The sequence below is a fragment of the Podarcis pityusensis genome (genome assembly GCF_964106645.2).
Source record: "Podarcis pityusensis genome assembly, chromosome: 1".
Taxonomy (NCBI): Eukaryota; Metazoa; Chordata; class Lepidosauria; order Squamata; family Lacertidae; genus Podarcis; species Podarcis pityusensis.
Window position 1 is genome coordinate 15464032 of NC_138028.1, and position 13830 is coordinate 15477861.

Here is a 13830-nt window from a genome sequence, read left to right on the forward strand (position 1 = left end):
GATTTGGGGGAGAGGGAGTCCCTTTTTTGTACATTCTTTCTCCTAGTCGATTAAGCAAATTTATGCAAGAGTTAAAATGCAATTAAAACAGATACAAAACACTCCTGCGTTTCTGCCATCTTAATTTGGTTCCACCCACAGCTCCTATATAAACAGATCTAGCCTTAGAAACCTTGCTGTGATCTTTTTGTACATGAATATTTTGATGGATGTGTTTTGGCAATCTGAATCCTCTTTCCAGGCCAAGAAAGGTGGATATGTGATTCCATATCACAGTGTTGTCGTCGCTGGTGTTTCATGGCAGTGGAATAATAAAACCCCCTCGCTCCATACACCAGTATAAGGAGGGCCTGATGTCGCTCTCAGTCTGTGAATTTCCTGCATATTACAGGCAAAATAATAACCTAACCATTTAGACTGCCAGACACTCCCATCTTTATGAGATTAGTGACCAGTTGTAGGTAAGTCTTCATTTCGTGTGTGTGTGCATACACAGCACTTTTTTTTCCTTGAAAAACTTATTCATGAATGTTAAAACCATCAAGGGCAAAGCAACAACAGCAGAATGGGGTGCACTTGAGTAGCCCTTTATGATATACGTAAATATTTATCTGACAAGTTCCTTGTTGGATCTGATTCTATTAGGATGAAACACTAGTCTCCATTTTAGAAGTATATCCCGGAGTGTTCATCTTATGTCCTTTAATTTGCATTCTCCACTGTGCTGCTTTAATGCAGCTGAGTAGAATCTCTCTTCCTCAGTAGCTGCTTTCGACATTTTGAAGGGTAGCTTTCATTCTTATCTCTGCATTTTTGCAACCTGTTTTTTGTTTGATTGTTTTTCTTACAGTATAAATGTAAAAAGGGGGAGTTCCCAGCACATCATCATTTCCCCTGTTATAATCTCATGCCCCAAGTCTCCACCCCTCCTCCCTATCAGTGCTTCACACTTATCAATTGTGTAGTTCATGAACAAAGTGGGGGGAAATAAACACGAAGTCCAAAAACTCAAGCTCTTGCAACTCAGCCCTCCCATCCCCGGGCTCTAAAGATCCCTGCGCCTTCCCCAACTGGAAAATCTACTTGAGATCATCCAAACCCAACATGGATCGCAGCACCCGCACTTGCTTCCAAAGCCAAGGCTCTCACGCCTTTACACTTAGGCCTCAGTGATGCCTCACCATTTGCTGAATACGGTGAAATGTTTTTCCGTGGAAACTGAAAGCCTGCTCGAACAAGACTTTGTCTTCAACCGTCCATTCGTCTGGGAAGGGGGTGAAGTTGGGCAGGTCAGCCAGAGACTTCTCAATGTTGTGCTTGTGCCAAAATAGCATCCCCAGGGCCTGGAGGAAGGAAGAGAGAGGTAACATGGATAAATGCAACAAAAAGTGGACCCACAACCAAAGGGAAACAACCGTCACCCGGGCAATTTTCATGTAAGTAAAAAGGCCAACACTTCTACCCTCAGTTTAGTTCCTAGGTTTTAGGGCTTGGGCTGTGTTCAGATGCTTTCTGGTAACCTTCTGGCAGGCTCACTGCTTTCTTACCATAAGGAGAACACAGATGTTCTGGAAGTAAAAAGCTGGCCTTGCATCCATTCCTTCCCAGTTGACTAAAGAGGCACACAGTCTCTGCTTCTGTCTGCCTCTCTCATACACACACACACACACACAGAGAAAGAGAGAGAGAGAGACACACAGAGAGAGAGAGAGAGAGAGAGAGAGACCACAACACATGCTAATCTTGAAACGATCCACTCAAAACACAGTAAAGTCTCTGAGCAGTTTCCACAAGACTTCTAAAATCTTTACACCACTTGGTATCTTTTCTCGGAACTGAATTGATTTTGTTTACGTGCCATTCTTTTAAGCTGTTTTCATATTTCTGTTTTTTATATATCCAATCATAGATTAACTATTCCTATATAATTTAAGTGTTCTAGATGTATTATATCGTAAATTGCTTCGGGGGTGCCTTGTGGGAAGAAAGGAGGGGCGGCTATTGGGTTGTTTTTGTTTTTATTATGTATTTTGTGGTTTTATATCTTGATTTTATTCTGTGAACCGCCCTGAGACCTCCGGGTATAGGGCAGTATATTATTATTATTATTATTATTAATAATAATAATAATAATAATAGAAATAGCAGACCACACGTATGGGCTACTGAACATGCAGATGGAGTGCAATGTACAAACCACACCTTTAATTTTGTTTTGAACATCTTTGGGCATTCCCTAAGACCAGGCTTCCTCAACCTTGGCCCTCCAGATGTTTTTGGCCTACAACTCCCATGATCCCTAGCTAGCAGGACCAGTAGTCAGGGATGATGGGAATTGTAGTCTCAAAACATCTGAAGGGCTGAGATTGAGGAAGCCTGCCCTAGACCATGAGGAGCAGCACTCCTGAAGAGCAAATGAACTTCAGATGAAGTCCTCAGATCTGTTGGTCATGGCTGTACTGTCACAGAATGAGCCGGAGATTCTGCTTCTCTCTCATTCCTTCATTCATTATTTGCCTTTCGCCACCAGGGTGGCTTACAGCAATTTCAAAAGGCAGTATTAAAAAGCCATTTAAAACAAATTGCTGTCAAGAGAATAGGATGGGTGGCGGCTTCAGACAGCAGTTAAGACTTTGCAGTTCTCCCATCCCACCCCTCTCTCGCTGGCCCCTGCTGCCCACCCTGCCACTCTTACAGGAAACCCAGCCAGATGGGCAGGGTATGTATGTATGTATGTATGTATGTATTATTATTATTATTATATTATTATTACGCTGGCCGCTGTGGCTTCTGCCACCCGCTTTCTTGTTCGCTGGTCTTCACTGCCTGGCTGGCCACTTGCTAAGTTTGCCTTCGCACTGTAGTTAGCAGTGCCACCTATCAGGGACCATGTGAACTACAGCGTGATGACATCTCTACAGATATATGTGTATGTATATATATATATATATATATATATATATATATATATATATATCTCCGTGTGTTATATATGTATATTGTTCAATGCAGAATACAAAATTGTGTCTTCTGCATAAAACAAAAGCCACACAATGACGGTCCCAGATGCACCTCTCTGGAGAGCAATTTCCACAACTTAGGGGCAGCTAACAAAGAATGTCCTCTCCTGGGTCACCCACCGCTTCCAAACTTCTGAGGGTGGATGAACTATCAAGAGGGCCCCTACTGCTGGCTTTAATGCCCGAGACAGTATGTAGGTATATGCTCAGGTGTTTGTTTCTTAGTTAGCGAAGACAAAAGCCATTCAAGATCACCATGATACATTTGGGAAGGGTGGCACAAAGAATGTCTGGAAAGCCCATCTTACTAAACAAGTTGTATCTGCTGCACGACCCAGTCTTTCCTCCCTATTTCCTCCACAGCAAACATTTCAGAAAGAACCAACTATCTCACGGTCATAGTTTTTAAAAAGGTTAATTTGGCAGCACTATCTCCTGAAGTAAAATTATTATTCCCTCCATCTGTTGGTTAAAATGCCCTGGAACAAACCTCTTAATTCTCTGCAAGTTATATATAGATCACATACCTCTTGGCAAAAACATTTTGACTCAGGTTATTCAAAGTGAAAGCGCTAACTTTGATACTGGGATTTCCCTTTCCCCGAGCCCATTTTGCAATGCAAATTGTTGTTATTTTTATTTTTTTTAAAGTTTTTCTTCATTGGTAGAAAAGTCATCACTTCGTGATTTCCTGCAGCTCCACATTGGTCAGCACACGCAAGACCTTGCTGCTCAGTTCCGTGTCATCACACACTCATTGCTCAATATCTAGGGAGTTTTCCTTCTTGGAATTCCCTTCAACATGACTCACTGTGAAAATAATCTTTTTTACATGAAATAGTAGTTTCTTCCTTTCCGCCCCTTTCTAACCTCTCAGTAGGGACGGTGCCTCGTCGAATAATGGAATGACCAAAGCTTAAAGTTATGCATTTCTATACTTGTATCATTCAAGAATTAAGTGGATCCTATTCACCGCCTTCTCCAGATCTACCTTAGTTCCATGAGTCATAATGCTCCAGTAGTTTCCAATTTAGGCTGTGTACACGCCATTTAGGCTGTGTACACGCGGGTGGTACTGTGGGTTAAACCACAGAGCCTCTTGGACTTGCTGATCAGAAGATCGGCGGTTCGAATCCCCGCAACGGGGTGAGCTCCCGTTGCTCAGTCCCTGCTCCTGCCAACCTAGCAGTTCGAAAGCACGTCAAAGTGCAAGTAGATAAATAGGTACCGCTCTGGCAGGAAGGTAAATGGCGTTTCCATGCACTGCTCTGGTTTGCCAGAAGCGGCTTAGTCATGCTGGCCACATGACCCGGAAGCTGTACGCCGGCTCCCTCGGCCAAAAAAGCGAGATGAGCGCCGCAACCCCAGAGTCGGTCACAAATGGACCTAATGGTCAGGGGTCCCTTTACCCTTTACCTTTTTACATGCCATACATTTAAAGAACATGGCTTTCTCCCAAAAGAATTCTGGGAATTGTAGCTTGTTTGGAGAGCTGGAGTTTGTAACTTCTGTGAGGGGTAAACTATAATTCCAGGAATTCTTTTGGGAAGGTCATAGAATCCTAGAACTATAGAGCTGGAAGGGATCCCGAGAGTCATCTAGTCCATCCCGCCTGCAACGCAGCCATCCTTGGGTGAGCTCGAACCAACAACCTTCTGGTTAATAGTCAGACGCACTGACCCACCGCACCACAGCCATGGGGTGGTGTTCTTTAAAGGCTCCATCTCATACACGCCGTACATTTAGATAGATCTAGGAAATGGGTACATACGGAAGAAGAGAGGCACCAAGATGCATACTATGATATTTTCAACTGGCCAGAAGAGATACAGAAAAGCATGCATTAATTTTATCTCTCATCTGCTACCCCTTAGGTTCAAAACTAAACAGAAACATGTGTAATTAAAACAATCACATATCCACCCCCACCCCCACTTCTATTCTCTCCTTCTTTTGTCAATTTCCGGTGTCAGTTTTAGACTGGGCAGGAACCAGCTTTATGATTTCTCGCGTTTATATCCCAGAGCATATATCCTCACAAGAACCCTGGGAGGTACATGAAGCTGAGGATAAGCGATTGGCCGTAGGTCACCCAGTGAGTTTCATGGCTCAGTGGGGATTTGAACCCTGAACTCTCAGGTCCTGGTCCAATACTCTAACCACGGCACCACACTGGCTTCCTAGAGTACTTCTGCTGTGGGGCAGCTATATAAATTAGGTAAGTAAATAAATTTGGGGAAAGCAAAACGTATTTTCCTTGAAGCTTGCATTCGTTTCATTGTGAAGTGTTTTTATTTGGGGTTTTAATCTGTTGTAAACTGCATTGAGATTTTTTCTTTAAAACATAAAGCGGTATAGAATTTATTATTATTATTATTATGATTACCGTATTTTTCGCCCTATAGGACGCACTTTTTCCCCTCCAAAAATGAAGGGGAAATGTGTGTGCATCCTATGGGGCGAATGCAGGCTTTTGCTGAAGCCTGGAGAGCGAGAGGGGTCGGTGCGCACCAACCCCTCTCGCTCTCCAGGCTTCAGGAAGCTATCCCCCCAGCCCGGCAAGCTCCGGAAGCGATGGCAAGGTTGCACGCAACCTCGCCATCGCTCTCGGACCCGTTCTGGGGGCTGGGGTCGGGGGAAGCTCGGGCTTCCCCTGCCCCAGCCCCGCGCCTGGGGGGAAAATAAGAATTTTTTTCTTTATTTCCCCCGCAAAAAACTAGGTGCACCCTATGGGCCGGTGCGCCCTATGGGCCGAAAAATACAGTATATAGCCAAAAGTTCCTAGACATTCTGTTGTGGCAACCGTAACCTAGATTTAAGGCGCCATTGGGCTTATACACCTAAGTTTCTAACTCTCCTTCACAATTTATGGCCACACACATTCTTCTGAACACCTGAAGAGGTCTTCTGCTTAGCTCCTATCTGTGCATTTTCCTGCTCCTGAACCATCTTAAGGAGTTTGTAGAGCAGCTGTGCCAGTGAATGTTCTCCTTGGCAATTTAGAAACAAAGGCAAAGCTCACCTGTCTAGGCAGGCATCTAGTGGGTTTATGTTTCATGACGTCACTTACTGGTCTTGTGTGTTTTGCTGTGTGTCCTTTTGTATTGTGGATTTTTTTTTTTAAGGTATTAGCCTTTGTTGTTTGTTTGGTATATACGTTTAGAGCAAGACTTTAATGTTTCCAGCCAGCCTGACCTTTTACGGAGAGGCAAGATATTAAATGTGCTTGTTTATACATAAATACACCCAAGAATGGCAGATAAGGATCGTGTCAAATGCATCTACATGGGTATGGTTTTCTCCTTGCCTGCCCACCCCCAAACACCTTATTTTGGTTAGAAACAGGAGTAAAACATTCCCACAGTGGTTTTAAAAAATTAAGATGTGGAGGCTAAGAAATGGAAACGATAACAAAATCCAACGTACTGGGAATGATTAATAAAATATCTGCTTATTCCAGACATCAAAAAATTAACTGCATTGGTCCAAAGGGGAGAAGGAAGACTGCAGTACAACAGTCTAGTTTACAGGTGAATTTGTTTCATTAACAACTGGAATGCAAGTGATGGACATGCAGAGTGTTGGCTAGGATCTGGGACACCAAATTTCACCTACTTCACAGGGTTGTTGTGAGGATTAAATGAAGAGACTTATGTAAACCACCTTGAGCTCCTTGGAGGAAAGGCAGGGTATAAATGCAATCAATCAATCAATCAATCAATCAGTCAGTCATTAATACTGGAAATGAATCTTCCCTTTAGAAAAAATCATCATTTGGTTAATAGGACACTATAATTTTTTGAATTGTTTTCAGTACCTGCTCCATGTTGTAGCCGTGCTTTTCTTTTGCAATAGCGATGTATTCATCCACTGGGGAGAATTGGGGAGAGAGAGGGGGGGAGGGAGAAAGAGAATTAGATATTGAGCAACAAAAGCTTCGGAAAAGCACAATATTCCCCTCCGTGCAGAAAAGACGATGCGTACTTCTGATCCTCTGAATGCAAGCCAGAAAATAAGTTATCAAAACTGCCTATCTATTATTATGACTTATCACTTAAAAAGCACCTACAATTTGCTGAGCACCACACAGGGATTAAAAACAACAAGAGAGTCCCGGCCCACAGGTTTACAACTGGAAAGGCTCAGAACAAAAAACAACAACAAAGTGGACTGGGGAGGGAAAACTGGATGGGAAGATAAATTATTGAAGTTGCTTAAGCCCCATTTACATGCTACTTTTTGCTTGCAGGGCACTCGCCCTTCTATGCTGCAGCGAGGCCACGCACCTCGCCCCAATGCCACTGTCAGGAGTTCTGCGTACACTCGAGTAGGACCCTAGAAGACACATGCCCGACTGGCATGTTCTCTCCCTCCTGGTCAATCGTTCGGGAGCTTCACAAGCTTTCTTCAGCCCGAAAATCACTGATGCCAACTGACACCGGCACACTTAGGGATCCACAGAGTCTTCGCAGCATACATGTGACAGACCTCAGCAACTCAGCATTTTGGCTAATCTACTTCATTTACATATAAACACACACGGAGCACTGCACCATGGCTCCCTCTCTCTCAAGCATCAGACAGCAAAGAAAAAAAGAACAAAAGACAATGGTCCCACTTCATGGAACACAGTAACACAAACATCCTGTCTCCGTCACTTCCCACTCTGTAGAGTCAGAACATATACCGTCATGTGATAGACAATAATCCCATGACTGCAATCACGGAGCAGGAATTCTAACAGCCACATCAGCGCTAGACCCACCAGCTGAGCACAGCCCTCTGCAATGGAAACCCCATGTACAAGCAGCTTCTCACACAACGGAGACCCCCAATTCCTTGGAGTTTCCGTTCTCCCTGAGCCCCTACATGTGAGCTGCGGTTTTCAGGAAACTGCATTGCCAGGGGATGGAGCAAGCACTTCCCCATTCTGGTTTGAAACCATGGGTGCCCTCTGCCAGTGGCAGAGCGTATGCCCGCGCTGCCAGGGGCAAGCGAGGGGGGCATGCCAGCAAGGGGGCGGGGGGGCAGAGGGCACCCTCTGTGTGCCACAGTTCAGGGTTAGGAGAGGGGTGGGGAAGCTGCTCTCCACTCTCCACCTGACCCAGTGGTGGAGGTGGAGCTGTTGTGGCCGGGCGCATCTCACCATGGCCAAGGTGCGATGCTCTCTGCTGCTGAGTCAGAAGTGACGTGGTGAGAGAGCTGCTGCCACCTGGCGCGAGGTGTACTATGGCTGAGGAGGGCTGCCACCCACTCACCTGCTCTCTCTCTCCCCCCCATTAAACCTGCCCTGGGGGGGGCGGAGCTATACCAGGCACAAGCACCGCAGTCAGGGCTCTGCAACGGAGCCAGGCTCCGAAGGAGGAGCCTGCTGTGTGCACCCCCTCTCAAAATTGCACCCGGAGCCACAACCCCCACAATACTATGCCTCTGTCCTCTGCACAAATGAATCTCGGCTGAACCCAGCAAGGACAAAGCTCTCTTCTCTTCCATTTCTTCAATCCCAGGAAGACCAGAAGGTGTTTTCTGTCTGATTGGAAATAGCAAGTAAGCTCCCTGTTGGTGGACAGCCGAGGTTTTTCCCATGACATTACTTTCTTTCCTGGGAGGCAAACCTCCCTGGGCCTTGGGATATTGTATCCTGAACGCACTGCACGCCACAGCCCACGTGGCGAGCTCTGCGGAAACATGAATGTGCATAGGAAATGTCAAGTATTTCACCATCAGGAACACAGCATGGCTGACCAGTCTCGTTTTCTTCTTATCAGTGGGCGTCTCTCTGCACACAGACCTGCAGAAGCTGCCCTTCCTATGCTAAATCGACATTGTTGAGCGCTGCCTTTTTATGACTTGGTTCCTGAAGCAGCTAGAAAACCCTGTGATGTCTTGGGGAGAGGGTCACTGGATAGGGAGGGCTAATGAGGTCACGAGATGCAAGGCCAGTTTGCTATGGCTTCCTCCCCAATCCACTCCCTTCCAAAGATAACAGTGTACAGCTCAGCAGAAACTCTCAAAGGGACAACACTACGTAGGTGGTGCCAATTATGCATTACAGCAGCAAAGTGGGAATGAAGCCGTTCCCATGCGGCTGCTTTAATTTACACCCACAGAAGGAAACGGCGCTTGCATTTTCTTGCACCATTTTATACCATCCTCTGCCCACCCACTCCCCACAGGGAACGATCCCAATGACATTTTGCATGTTGGTGTTGTTTACTATGCTTTTTTAAAAAACAACAACAACGTGGTTTAATGTTGCCTGTGAAGCCTGTCAGGATGATCTCTGTATTCTGAAAGGTGGGTTATATGTAATTGTAAGGTTAAGTATAAAAAGATGTCGAAAAGCACTTTACAATATAAATAAAACTGACCGTTGCAAAAAGCAACAAAGAACAACAGATAAAATAAAGAAGCTAGTAGCGTTTATCCATACATACACATTTTTAAATGTGTCAACTCTCTTGGCTTATTAGGGCAACCGAGGAATTTTATCTGGAGGTTCAAAGAAAAACAGAATTTGTTAACACTTTGAAAGAAAGGGCTTCTTTCTGGAAGGCGCCCCGAGAACAAACAAGGCAGACTTCCCCAGGGAGAGAGCTCCAAACCCCAAGGGCACACACAAGGCAGGCAAAAGTGCTAGAACCTTGCACACCCTGCTGGCCATTTACTTGGCGGTATTGCCGCAGCCAGCAGAGCAAGATGCCATCTGAACGAAGCTTAGGCGACCTACTGTAGAGATCAGGTTGCAGAATCGCTATAATGCATTGCGAATCAGGTTGCGGAATTTCCGGCTTTTCTAAAACGAACACGGAGAAAGCAGAGATAGAGAGAAGCTGCCCTCCGTCTCTCATAACACTAGAATTTGTGGACATCCAACGGGACAGGTAAAAGAAAGCATTTATTTACGCGCCGCATAGTTAAAATGAGGAGATTCATTCCCACAAGAGTTGGTGGTGGCCACCAACTTGGGTGGCTTTGCAAGAGGGTTAGACAAATTCATGCCATCAGTGGCTACTGCCCTGATTTTCTACCTCCGCTGTGAATTCTGGTTGCTGGAAACCGCAGAAGGGGAGAGGGCTATTGTGTGGGATCCTGCTTGTGGGATCCTCATAGGGATCTGGTTGGTCACAGGATGCTGGGCGAGACAGGCCTCATCCAGCCAGGGTTCTTCTGATGCCACACGTTAACCACCCCCAGGTTTAAATGCCTTTTCTCTCTATTCCATTCATTTCTCTGTACCTCCCTGCTCCAGAAACTCAGTCCTTAAAGGCTCCAATATGTATATGGCAGGTTTCCATCATTAGCCACCCTCCTCTTGAGTACAGCACAGCTGCCACTAACTGGCTTTTAGCATGAAGCGAAGTCCACCTTCCAGATAACATTTTAACCTCCCCCCTCCACTCCCCGGAAGATCAATAAAAAGCAGGACAGATAAAAAGTTCTCTCTTACAAATTAGCCTCTTAAGGTCCTAATGTCTGCGGCAATTAAAGTCAGGGTTTTTACTGTCCGTTAAAAGCCCCTCTCCTTGCTGCCAATTCAACTTAAGGGTATAAAAGGGATGGGGGGGGGAGTATCCTACAGCAATAGCACCTTTAAAAGCCGCTGGAGTGACCTCTCTCTGTGTGTGCGTGCCATTTTAGAAATAAAAAGCAAAACTTGGTCACTGTGGCCAGTGGGGTGGATTAAACATCGGTCCAAAGTTGAGGCTGAGCATGTGAGTAAGATTTTAATAGAGAAAACGAAAGCAGTTTCCTAGAACCGAAAGACGGCACACCCCAGGGGGAAAGAGGGACTGTGATCTATTGTTTCATTACCTTGAGAAATTATTGATAGCAGATGAGAAATGTTTTCACATTCCGCAGGCACAAGCCCCAAACGTTCGCCGCTCTTAGCTTCCGCGAATAAAACGTAATAGGGAGTTTGCACTGGGATAACCTTTTTCTCTCCAAAGCAGAAAAAAGGAGGCAGGGGTCGAGAGGGGACAGGCTGTGCGGGAGTTGCCGACACGGTGCACTCCAGATGTTGCTGGAATCCACCAACGAAGCCACGGCAGGGCCAATGACTCGTGGGTGGCAAAGGCTTGAGTTTAGTAACATCTGGAGGGTACCACAGAGAAGGTGCACACATGTGAGGAAGCTCATGTGTGTTTAAGTGGCACTTGTTCTCTCTCGGAGCCAGTGCCGTCTTTAGCAGATGCGGCGCCGGGGTGCAACTATCCGCCCAGCGCCCCCAAATTACCACGGATAGTGGGGGGCGCAAAGCTGCGCACTGCCAGCCATCGGGGCGGCGCAACTCTCCCCCATGCCACTATGGGAGAGCAATCCCCACAGAGGCTTGGGGGGGAAGCTGCGCCCCACCAACCATATAGTTGGCGGGGTGCAGATTCCATCCTAAGCCTCTGCGGGAATCGCTCTCCTCCCGCAGAGGTTTGGGAGGCAAGCTGCACACCAGCCAGCCATATGGTTGGCGGGGCGTAGCTGGCGGGCATGCAGGGAAAGGGGAGGCCCCCAGAAAAGCCGTGCAGCTTCCCCACTCGCTGGGGCGCCCCTGAGAGGCTGGCGCCCTGGAGTGACGCACCACTAAGCCCTATGGGAAAGACGGCTCTGCTCAGAGCAGACACGTCAACACAGTGGTCGCATGGAAACCACCCCTTTTGACGGCGGGTGCAGCCTAGGACCCTCGTATCTACGGGACCCCCTCTCCTGGTATGCCCCACAGAGGACCTTACAGTCTTCAAACAAAAACATCTTGGAGGTCCCGGGCCACAGGGAGGTTAGGCTGGCCTCCTGGGCCCAGGCTGCACAGAAAAGGCATTATGGTGCCTGAAATTCCTTCCGGTTGTGCAGATAAAATATATCTGATAGAATTCTACAGGACGTGTTGCTAGTGTGTGAAAACAGCTTAGATCCAATGATCCCCATGCATGCACCTCCAGATGGTGGAGATGTCAGGAGCCATCCTGGTGCCTAAGCATCTTCACTTGGTCACAAGAAATGGATGGTCTTGGGCCAATCACCAAAGCTCAGCCTCGCAGGGTTTTAATGAGGATAATAGAGTGGCTGAGGAAACCCAGCCAGATGGGCGCGGTATAAATAATATATGATGATGGTGTTGATGATGATGATGAGGGGAACAATGCATGCCAGAAGTGCCTCACCTTGAGCTCCTTGGAGGAAAGATGGGACAATAATGCAATAATAAACCAAATAATTTAATATAACATTTTTTGTGGGGTCTGCGCATAGAAGACCCTTGGCTTTCTTGTTTCTGATTTTGTTTGGTTGGGTTTGAATAAAGAATAACCAACCTTCTCGTTGTCTTCCTAATTCACACTTGAGGAGCTATTTTGCCATGTCCTCCAGGAACGGGAGAGAGTGCTAGCCTCAGACATCAATGAAGAAACTGAAGAACTTAATGTAGCCTGAATGGGCCACGAGAGTTGCCTGAGAATGTTCAGTGGGCATGGAATGCTAACTGACCACTGGAGGGGGAGAAGGGAAGCTATGCGGGGATTGGAGTGACTTGAACCCAGAACAGAAGCGCTCCACACTGGCAATGTTTTGTTATAGGGTCCCCCATATATTTTTATGAACATCCCTTTGTTATTTTCCTAATTCATCAGATTTTATGGGGTAGCACTGGCATAGGCGTTACTGGCTTTATTCGCTAACTCATTTGTTTATATATTGCTTCCCATTACCATACATTTCTGTAATTCATGTACTTCTCTCTGGCAACATTCATTCCCTCTTTTCGTTGCCTTGCCTTGCCTGAACACAGGTACAAGTTCTAGTTATCTTGCAATCCTAACCAACACTGATACCAAATAAGAACACTTAAGGGACAGAGAACAGGCAACTTCTTTACGACCCTTTTTTATGGTATTTATATATCACTCCTCCAAAGATCAAGCCTGCTTGTAACACACACACACAAGCAAATAAAACACAAAATAAAACAAACCACCGGCAATATATAATACAGCAGCAGCAGTACTAGTCTTCAACAGCTAGTCTGGAAATAATAGAGATGCCTTAAAAAATCAGATTGCCCGTCCATATGGCCAACGACTGTCTATACCAGTATTTCTCAAAATGGGGTCTCCAGAGGTTCTGGGACTACAACTCCCATCAACCTTTGATAGCAAGACCAATGTTCAGGGAGGATGGGAACTGTAGTCCGAAAACAGTTGGAGTTTGGGAAACAAAGGTCTACACAAACCTCCTCCAGCATGGTGACCGCCAGATGATGTTGAACTCCAACTGACATCAGCTCCATCCTCCATGGAGATAGTTGGAGTCCAAGAACATCTCTAACATCAAGTTAGAGAAGGATGGTCTACAGTGGTGCCTCGCAAGATGAAAATAATCCGTTCCGCGAGTCTCTTCGTCTAGCGGTTGTTTCGTCTTGCGAAGCAACCCTATTAGCGGCTTAGCGGCTTAGAAAAAGGGGGGGGGGAGGAAAAAAAATCGCAAGACGTTTTCGTCTTGCGAAGCAAGCCCATAGGAAAATTCGTCTTGCGAAGCGCATCGAAAAACGGAAAACCCTTTCGTCTAGCAGGTTTTTCGTCTTGCGAGGCATTCGTCTTGCGGGGCACCACTGTACATACTCATTGTCAGCAGCAACCCAGGGTCTCAAAGCTGTTCATTCCATGAGGATTTCGCTCAACACTCTTTCTCATGGTGTTCTGGAAGCAAGCATCAGTTATGTTTTGTTCTGAGTTGTTTTTGCTTATTTGTTTGATTTTTGTAATTAGTTGCCATCATGCTAAATATTTCTGTCATATAATCATAGACTTGTATCACTGGA

At 46.0% G+C, this 13830-nt stretch overlaps 1 protein-coding gene across 2 annotated transcripts in view; it reads right to left on the minus strand.

The window, feature by feature from the left end:
- RCOR1 (REST corepressor 1) overlaps positions 1 to 13830 on the minus strand; it is a 143919-nt gene that overhangs the window by 50315 nt on the left and 79774 nt on the right. For both annotated transcript variants that reach the window (XM_080986562.1, XM_080986561.1), the window contains exons 4-5: positions 6838 to 6890; positions 1182 to 1343 (exon numbers count right to left, since the gene is read on the minus strand). In XM_080986562.1, coding sequence (XP_080842688.1) covers positions 1182 to 1343; positions 6838 to 6890 — 215 coding nt within the window. The remainder of the gene's footprint in view (positions 1 to 1181; positions 1344 to 6837; positions 6891 to 13830) is intronic.